This window comes from Salminus brasiliensis, chromosome 7 (assembly GCF_030463535.1).
Source record: "Salminus brasiliensis chromosome 7, fSalBra1.hap2, whole genome shotgun sequence".
Taxonomy (NCBI): Eukaryota; Metazoa; Chordata; class Actinopteri; order Characiformes; family Bryconidae; genus Salminus; species Salminus brasiliensis.
In genome coordinates, this window is record NC_132884.1 from 30,095,636 (window position 1) to 30,105,089 (window position 9,454).

A 9,454-nucleotide genomic window follows, 5' to 3' on the forward strand; every position below is an offset into this window, starting at 1 on the left:
ACTACAAATGCGCGGATGTATGGAGTATTCATTAATATTTATGTCTACATGTACGTCTAGACACTCTGGTCTCTTGCATGGGTTTGTTTGTGCGTGTGTGAGTGTGTGTTGCTGGAGAACGCTATGTTTGTGTGCATTGCAGCAATGGTATACAGCCACCATGAATCTGCTGGGGACTTGGCTCACTGACCGAATGGACCAACAGCTCCACGTCTACCAACTCAAAATCCTCATCAGGATTGTAAAGGTACTGCGTAGGGGGGTGATAGCAGATATGCTGTATATTCCGGAAGCTAATTATCCAGTTGTCATGGTCCTAGTTTTGGGATTTTGGGTTTCTGTTTTGTTTCCCCAAGGTTTATTTGTCATTTGCTTAGCATGTCAGGACATTCATGCATTAAAATGCTTGAGGTAATCACTCTACTGTAGGATAACACTAAATATAGTAAATACATAGCATACTAGTGGAACTCCATACCATGTACAAAATATATCTACCAAATGTTACATTTAAAGAAAAGGAAAAAGCGAAACAGAACACTGAGGACCGAAAGGAGATTATTTGGTCATATAGGCTATTAAGGCTATTTATTGGACTTGCTAAATGAGTAAATATGTATGTATTAATGTACATTAACATACTGTAGTTGCATAATTTGAGACATATTTTCACCCTCACACATACACATTGCCACAGTCCTACAATTTAGGCCTTCTTGAGACCCTCCAGCCACAGCATCCTAACCACAGTGGATACCTGTGTGTCCCCAGTGTCCTCTTTCACACACACACACACACACACACACACACACACACATATATATATATATTATAATAATATAATAAATATAATATCATATAATATTATAATAATAACTATATGATATAATATATATAAATTATTATTATTATATATATATAATTTAAGAGACATTAAACAGTTAGATCAGTGTCAGGTTTGTGAAACCTTTCTGTAGTTCTCAGTATGTATGGGTTCATGTAAGTTCATTAATTCTAACTTAAATATCATGAAACATATTTGAACATTACCACCCCACATTAGTATGCTGCTCTGTGCATACTCTGAGTGAGTTCAGTACAATTTGACTTTTCTTGCACTTTGTAGAAAAAATACCGAGACTTTAGGCTGCAAGGCGTTCTTGACTCCACACTGAACAGCAAGATGTATGATACGGTACGGAACCGGCTCACCCTGGAAGAGGCCACTGCCTCGGTCCGAGAAGGCGGCATGCAGGGCATTACCATGAAGGACAGCGACGAAGAAGATGAGGAGGATGATTAAAGCACCAACCCATCCCGGTGCCCCACCCCAGCCACCTGGAACCTTCCCCGTCCACACCGCCCTCCCTGCCCTATCCCAACTTAGCCTGGTAACAGAAGATGCATGTACCAACTCTGAATACTCCAGTTAGCCACTCTAGGACCTCCCCCATCAGCTCGAAATGCCCACAAACAGAGCTAAAGTCGAGAAAAATCTAGTAATTATACTAAGTAAAAAGAAACTTTAAAAGAGTTACAAGAACATGATTGACAATTTTAGATGTGTGATGATATAATAAAGAATAAAAAAAAAACACTAACAGATTTTTGGACTGATTTATTTGGGAATTTCTTTCTATGTGTTCCTAAGCAATATGGAGTACCATTTGTTTGACAATGTCGAGTGAGATTATTAGGTGTGTCCCTGTCCAATGCGATAACATATATGGCGCTTCTTTGACGTACTCTTACATACATTAATGGTACATTGTCGTGAAGATGAGTGTATGGATCCTTTTCTTTGTCTTGTCTGTTTATAAAGTGGATGCCAACTGCTTCAAAACTGAAAATGAACTTCTGTATTTAAGTTAAAAGCTGTTAACTGTAAATGTCCTCTGTGTCTGCACACTCTCATAAAAAAAATGTACCAACTTTAGTTTTTATTTGATTTGTATGTTCTTTATTTGTGCTAAGGCTCTGTGACTCTTTTGAGGCTCTTATGTTGCAACTCAACAAGGCATTGTCTCACATTCATCTTAAAACTAAAAATGAATTGGTATTCTAGAAAGGCAATATTAGCTCCATTTTGATATCTTATTGGAGACGTCTTTTCTTTAGATGTCAGAAATGACCACAAAATAATATATTTTTCTTTAGTTTCACTTTTACAAAGAGAAAAAAGAAAAAAAAGATTTCTTGCTTTTCTTATGTTGTATTAGAGACATTTTTCTTTCTTTTGTTATTTCCGTAGCCAGAGATACGTGCCATTTTTGGGGGGTCTCACTATTGTTTTGTATATATGAAGCTGTATATTGCATTCTGAGCCATCGCTGCATGCCTGTGGGTTCCACCTTCTCCAAAAGCTTTTTGGGTTTTTTTCTGTGTCAGTTAGCTGGTGGATTCATTCTTGCGTTTGCCTTATCAAAGCCAACAGTTGTTATATGCAAGAGCTGTGGCCTCTCAATAAAGATAACTGTACAAATAAATCGGTTTCCTACGTTTGATTTAAACAGATGTTGAGTGTTGCTAATGAATCAATGCAATCATTTCTGATATCTCCTTGACACTCTGATTAGGTATTGTAATAAAGTATTAGTAAGCCAAGTATCTGTACTTAACTCGAGTACATCTTTCCCTTGATACTTTTTACTCTTACACTTTTTTTTTATCTACTCTTTACCTGTAGCAAGTTAATGTTTGTTTTGTGCTCCCAATTAAGCAGCCAAATGATTTGAAAGAGCCAATTTGAAAGTGAAAGACCTGAATTTTGGCACTGCGATCTGGGGAAAATGTTAATCTCAGTGAACACCATTTAACTGAGCAGCGTGATAACCCCACTGACAGATCCTCTGTAGCCGATATCTGTTATACACTGTTATACATTCAAAGGCGCCTACACATAGCCAACTATAGCTATATAATGTAACACTATATAATTAAACAGCAAATGACCAACTAGAGCAGTGCAGTGGTTTGTGTGTGTGTGTGTTTTTCTTCAGATACAGTTGTGGTCAGAGGTTTACAATACATGGACTTTTTAATTTCATTTTGGGAACACACACACACACACACACACACAGGTTGTGTGGGGCCTTTTCTCCCCTCTCTTTTTACAACAGCTTCACTCCAGGACAGTGTACAGTGAACAAAAACCTGAACTGTAAAACTAGCAAACTAACTTACACCAAAAATACAGGGGTTGACCTATAACCCGGTGTGTCCAGACAGCAGATGTAGCTACCTTTTTAAGTTTAAGTGCAGTCTAACCTGTTCAGGAGCTCCAGGAGGGACTAGTGAGAGGAAGAGCTAGCTGACTGACCGGAAACAACAGAAGCCACTAGAGTTCACACAACATCTTTAACAGCACTAGCAGACTCCCAACAAAGGCCAGAGCAGACAGACCATCAAAACGAGATTTAAACGAGAAGCCCCGCCTTTTTTGTGTCTCTGTATTTGATTGATGGCAGACTAGTGACGTGTTTGTCGGTGATTGACAGCTCAGAAGAAAAGAGCGAGCACGCACGTAACTGACATTACCATAGTCTCCCCACGTTGTTGGCTTTGTGTTTTTATTAATGTCACTTTTTTTTTTTTGCTCTACAAAAAAGCTGATTTTAAAATGTGATTTTTGCAAATATATGCAGTTATAGCATTATTTATGCACAGTGTACATCTAGCGTTAAAAACATTTTACATTTGTATGAACATTTACATATTTAGTACATTTAGCAGCGTGTGCTTTATACCTGTGCTTAAAAAATGTAAACCAAAAACATTTAGCAGAGTATTTGTACCTTAATTTGTAGTCTGATTCCTAATTTAATCAATGTAACTCTAAAAATTGATTTAATGCATCTAATGCAAAAAAAGGCCAAAAAAGCAGTGCACATTTCAGATGTCATTTAATGTTAACTTTTAATTTGTCTAAATGTCTCATTTTTATTTCAGAGGCAAACTGTTTAGTGTGACCTGAACGAACGATTTCTTCCTGGGGTTTTTTGTTGTTTGTTTGTTTGTTTGTGGGGTTTTTTTTTTTGTAGCTAATGATAATATAGACTTTTATTTTGAAGTGTTTGAAAGGTCGTAGCGGTGGCTACTTTCACGGCTGATGGCTTTGGAAAGCGTCCTCGGGCCCCTGGCTGAGGGGATAGTTTAGTCTGGTTTATGAGCGGTTTAATCAGAGCACAGAAATGGAGGCTGTGCCTCCCGGATCAGTCATTGTAGCGGACTGGCACCGAAGTCCAGAAAGCAGAGAGTTTTTCAGTAAGATTCTGCACAAGAAGAAACGGCGACTGTTTGGTACGGTTCGTCACTATGGAGACGGCGCGGTTGCCTAGCTCTGTGATCAGCCGCGCTGTGCTGATCTGAGATCAGGGGTCGGAATCACACTAATGGCAGAAGGAAATAGTCCTACAATGCTTTATTTTACTCATAAATTGTTATTGTTATTATATCAAATTTCTTTCTTAATTGTACTATATAAATGTCCATATTATTTTAGCTGGTGCTATATAGTATATATTTATATTTCTTACATCTGCAAAACTTGTAAACCGGTCAGTGTTGTTGCTCTGACCCTGATTTAAGCAATAATGTCATGTCATGTGCCTTTATTGTGTTTTTAGTGTATATACTTTTACAATACGATGGAACTCTTATCTTTGCGTATCCCCTGGGGTCAGAATGAGGGGTCAGTCATGCTGTGGTGCCCCTATAGCTGAGAGGTTGAGGATCTTGCTCAAGGGTCCAACAGTGGCAGCTTAGTGGACGTCAAACCCAGAACCTTGTGTTTTTAATAATTAGGCGCTCTCTGACCACTGAGCAACGTTAAGCAGTTCCTTAAGCCCTCAAAGCACAGTGGGCCTTATGAGTGTGCAGTTTCTGTTTATTTGTTGTTGTTGTTTTTTTTCTTCAGACACAGAAATCTTTATTAGATGACATTATTTGACATTTCCAAAATGGAAAAGACTGATGCACATGCAACCTAAACATACGCTAGCTTTAATCTCTACTATTACATAAGCATTAATGCATCATTTACTCAATTGGTACATTATTAATAATAATGGGTTTAATTTGGGTCAACAGAGCACTTCCACTAAGATGTCGCGTAGGACCCTCAAAGGTTCAGAAGTTTAGCTTGCTTTTAAAGTGAATGTCTTGCATTGTCACATTTTATATTAGGTCTCCTCGAGGCACCAGTGATGCCTCCTCATTTGAAAGCAGACATCGTTCGGTACAAAGTGTTCATCTCAGGCAAAAGTGGAGTGGGAAAGACTGCTCTAGCTGCTCGGCTCACTGGCCATCATATTCCAAACATGCACTATGAAACCACAGGTAAATGTCTTGTGTTGTAGTGGATTGTAGTGGACCCCACATGTTGAATAATTATTTTAAGGTAGTCCAATTTTGTAGAGAATACACTGCTGTAGTACAGGACCTGATACATATTTAATAACTTCCACCATATTAAGACACTGTTTCAGTAGATTCACTGGTTCCAGTAACAGTACCACTGCTCTGATCCCCACAGGCATGGAGACGTCCCTAGTGTTTTGGCCTGTGAAGCTGAAAGAGAGCGGCCGTGTGTTGTTCTTTCACTACCAGCTTTGGGACTGTGGGGAGAACGCCATGCGTAGATTCGACCACATGCTAACGGTGACAGCATCTCCTAGTACACACTTTGCATAAGCCCTATAGAGTAATTCTATACAGAGCCATCCACAAAAGGTTTTTCACCAATCTGAAGAACACCTTAACCTGGCACAGCAGGATCACAGTAGTCAGGTTGTTCTATACAGAACCACGTTTTTAAGAGTCTAGTCAGCTTCTCACACCTGTTCTTTGACATGTTCTGCATACCTCAACGATTTCCAACAATCTTTCTACAGTCTTGCAAGGAACAGGTTGATGCCATACTCTTCCTGTTCTCCTTCACTGACCACGGCTCTTTCGAAGACATCTCAAATCAGATGTCTCGGATCACAGACCCCTCAGACAGAGTTGTCAGACTGGTGGTTGGTACAAAGTATCCTTCAGTCAAAGCTGATACGAGCACATGTTCACGCTCTGTGCTTGAAAGTGTTTCAGTGTGTACTGACAGTGTGTGTCCTTATTCACACCCATCAGTCTGAATTGTAGTGTTTTTTGGTTTTGATACATGACATTTATGTTTGCATCTTATGCTTATGATATGTTATGTTTGCTGGGTCATTTCTTGAATGGACAGGGGGAAAAAGGCCAAAAAAGCATTGGTAAAACCCACACAATGTTAATTTAATGAAAGTCACAATGCATAAACTTCTCATTATAATTAGTAAAACACTGTGTGAGAGGAACAGCTACACCACTGCACGTTTGTATGTGGTCTGGATTGAGAGCATTGACCTTAACTGCACAGATTTGACTTGTTCATGCACACAGATGTGACAGAGAGTGAGATCACACGCTTTCAGAAGGTGTGGGGTGTGCCAGTATTTCGTGTGGGAGGTGATGTGAGTGGAGGGTTCGGTGAGATTGCACCCCTGCTTAATGCCTTGGCCGAAAACCTGTGGCATCAGGACTGCATTAATGCCTCGTCTGCCTCCCTGCTCCCACAGTCTCAACCAGAGGATACAAACCGAGAGGTCATTGTGTAGCTGTACAGTTTAACATCACCATGGTTGCCTGTTTGTATCACAACATAACATGAGATGTGTCTGCCATGTTTTTATTCTTTTGTAAAGAATTTTACTCAGTGTAAAGCAACAGTCCTATCCTGGCCATTAATGCCTGGCACCACCTGTGTAATTTAAATGTAGCTTCTGAATATCAATTACACCACCAGTGTAATCGGGTACTGTGCTTCAACTAGTGTTAAAGTATGGGTAAAGGGCCTGTGTTTTGCGTCTGAGGGTTACTAAGTGGAAATAACTACATTTAGGGAGGTGGAACATGCCTAAAGTCTCTCCTACCTAATGTAATAACCCATCAAAATCCATCTCTACCTTGTGCAGCTGTCATTAATTTGACATTTTCCAACTTCACTGTATCCCTTAAGTTTTGTTACTGTGCCTTTAAGACTGCTAAATGTAAATGAGCTCTGTTCCGATTGGCTGCCCTGGTTTGGGCGACATTTAGAAAGCAGTTCAGGGTGAAATGCACACTAGAACTGCAGGATTAATTAATAGAGGCTGAATGGGTGGATATGCGTAAATGCGTTGGCTTTTGTGACATCACAAAAATAATAATTTCACAAAGTTTCCATATATGGATTATATGTTCCGGAGAAACTTTGAAACTTGTTTACATACTGTATGAAAAAATGACAAACATTTTTGCATGATATGAGCAAAAACTGATATGAGTTAGTATAGTCTTTCAAAAATAATACAGCTCTCATAACCCATTCTGCCATCGGTTATGAGCATTATTAATAAACGGATGTACACAGTTTCCCTACTTATACAGTGAGTCCAAGAAGTATTTGATCCCTTGCTGATTTTCTTCGTTGGCCCACTAATAAAGACATGATCATTCTATACTTTTAATGGTAGATGTATTCTTACATGGAGAGACAGAATATTAAAAAGAAAATCCAGAAAATAAATCTAAGGAATATATATTAATTGATTTGTATTTCATGGAGTGAAATAAGTATTTGATCCCTTAGTATTCATTAGCAGTTCTGGCTTTTACAGACCAGTTAGACACTCCCAATCAACTTGTTACCTGACCTGAAGCCACCTGTTCTCACTAATCACTTGTGTGAAAAACACCTGTCCACAGAATCAGACAGATCACACAGATTTCAAGTCTCCAACATGGGTAAAACCAAAGAGCTGTCACAGGACCTCAGAGTCAGAATTGTTGACCTTCACAAAGCTGGAATGGGCTACAAAAAGATTAGTAAGGTGTTGGATGTGAAAGTAACAACTATTGGTGCAATTATCAGAAAGTTTAAAGAGTATAACATGACAATCAACAGACCTCGGCCCGGTGCTCCAAAGAAGATTTCGCCTCGTGGGGTGGCAATGATGCTGAGAACAGTCAGAAATCGTCCTGCAACCACTCGGCAGGAGTTAGCAAATGACCTGAAGGCAGCTGGGACCACAGTTTGCAAGGAAACAATTGGCAACACTTTGCGCAACAATGGATTCACATCCTGCAGTGCCCGAAAGGTACCCCTGCTGAAGAGAGCACATGTGGAGGCGCGCCTCAAGTATGCCAATGATCATTTGAAAGATGAACCAAGTTATTGGGAGAAGGTTTTGTGGTCAGACGAGACCAAAATTGAACTTTTTGGCCTCAACTCCACCCGCCATGTGTGGAGGAAGAAAAATGCTGCCTATGACCCCAAGAACACTGTGCCCACCGTCAAGCATGGAGGTGGAAGCATAATGTTTTGGGGGTGTTTCTCTGCCAAGGGTACAGGGCTACTTCACCGCATCACTGGGAAGATGGATGGAGCCATGTACCGCACAATCCTGAGGGACAACCTCCTCCCCTCTGCCAGGGATCTGAAAATGGGCCGTGGTTGGGTCTTCCAACATGATAACGACCCTAAACATACAGCAAAGGCAACAAAGGATTGGCTCAAGAAAAATCACATTAAGGTCATGGAGTGGCCCAGCCAGTCGCCAGACCTCAATCCGATCGAAAATCTATGGAGGGAGCTGAAGGTCAGAGTTGCCAAGCGACAGCCCACCAACCTTCATGATTTAGAGAGGATCTGCAAAGAAGAGTGGGCCAAAATTCCCCCTGGTGTGTGTGCTAAACTTGTGGTTAACTACAACAAACGTCTCACCGCTGTGCTTGCAAACAAAGGCTTTGCCACTAAGTATTGAGTGTGTTTGGCAAGAGGGATCAAATACTTATTTTCCTCATTGAAATACAAATTAATTAAAATATATTCTTTAAAATTATATTCTGGATTTTTGTCTTGATATTCTGTCTCTCCATGTTAGAATATATCTACCATTAAAAGTGCAGAAGGATAGTGTCTTTATTAGTGGGCAAACAAAGAAAATCAGCAAGGGATCAAATACTTCTTGGACTCACTGTAAATCAACAGCATTAACAAAGCACTCAAAGTAAAAACATTGTTTTTTTTAGTTTACTGATTTTTCATCAAATAATATGCACAAAAGTAATCTCCATATCAAAATGAAGTGTCTTAAAATGCTGGTATTTAATTACCAGCAAAACAGAACAATACTAGGACAGAAATATAGAAATCTGTTTATAATCAACTTAATGCTATCGAACTACACACCACTTATAAAGAAATAACTGATGGAAATAAAAAGTGCCTTTTAATGAAGGTTTTTTTTTCTTCAGTCTAGGTCAAAGGTGGATGGATCACTTAACTGTAATCATACAGAGAAAAAAATAGTTAATTTCACAAAAGATGAAGAGATTTGTGTAATAAGACTACATTCCTACAGTCTTAACTTCATACAGTCTTAACTTTTGT

The 9,454-nt window shown here is 39.4% G+C and overlaps 2 protein-coding genes across 9 annotated transcripts in view; both read left to right on the forward strand.

The window, feature by feature from the left end:
- Positions 1-2,486, forward strand: part of cadpsb (Ca2+-dependent activator protein for secretion b) — an 89,144-nt gene extending 86,658 nt beyond the window's left edge. For all 7 annotated transcript variants that reach the window (XM_072684562.1, XM_072684558.1, XM_072684556.1 and 4 more), the window contains 2 exons: positions 143-247; positions 1,127-2,486. In XM_072684562.1, the coding sequence (XP_072540663.1) occupies positions 143-247; positions 1,127-1,303 (282 nt within the window). In that variant the 3' untranslated portion in view covers positions 1,304-2,486. The remainder of the gene's footprint in view (positions 1-142; positions 248-1,126) is intronic.
- A 1,609-nt stretch (positions 2,487-4,095) lies between these two features.
- cplane2 (ciliogenesis and planar polarity effector 2) lies at positions 4,096-7,558 on the forward strand. Of its 2 annotated transcripts, none has more exons than XM_072683102.1 (5): positions 4,096-4,299; positions 5,185-5,337; positions 5,534-5,658; positions 5,892-6,028; positions 6,401-7,558. In XM_072683102.1, the coding sequence occupies exons 1-5, from the start codon at positions 4,191-4,193 to the stop codon at positions 6,636-6,638; spliced, it is 762 nt and encodes a 253-aa protein (XP_072539203.1). In that variant the 5' UTR covers positions 4,096-4,190; the 3' UTR covers positions 6,639-7,558. The 2 variants fall into 2 exon arrangements, with proteins under 2 accessions (XP_072539203.1, XP_072539204.1); XM_072683103.1 differs by having other exon boundaries at positions 4,096-4,263.
- The last annotated feature ends 1,896 nt before the right edge of the window (positions 7,559-9,454 follow it).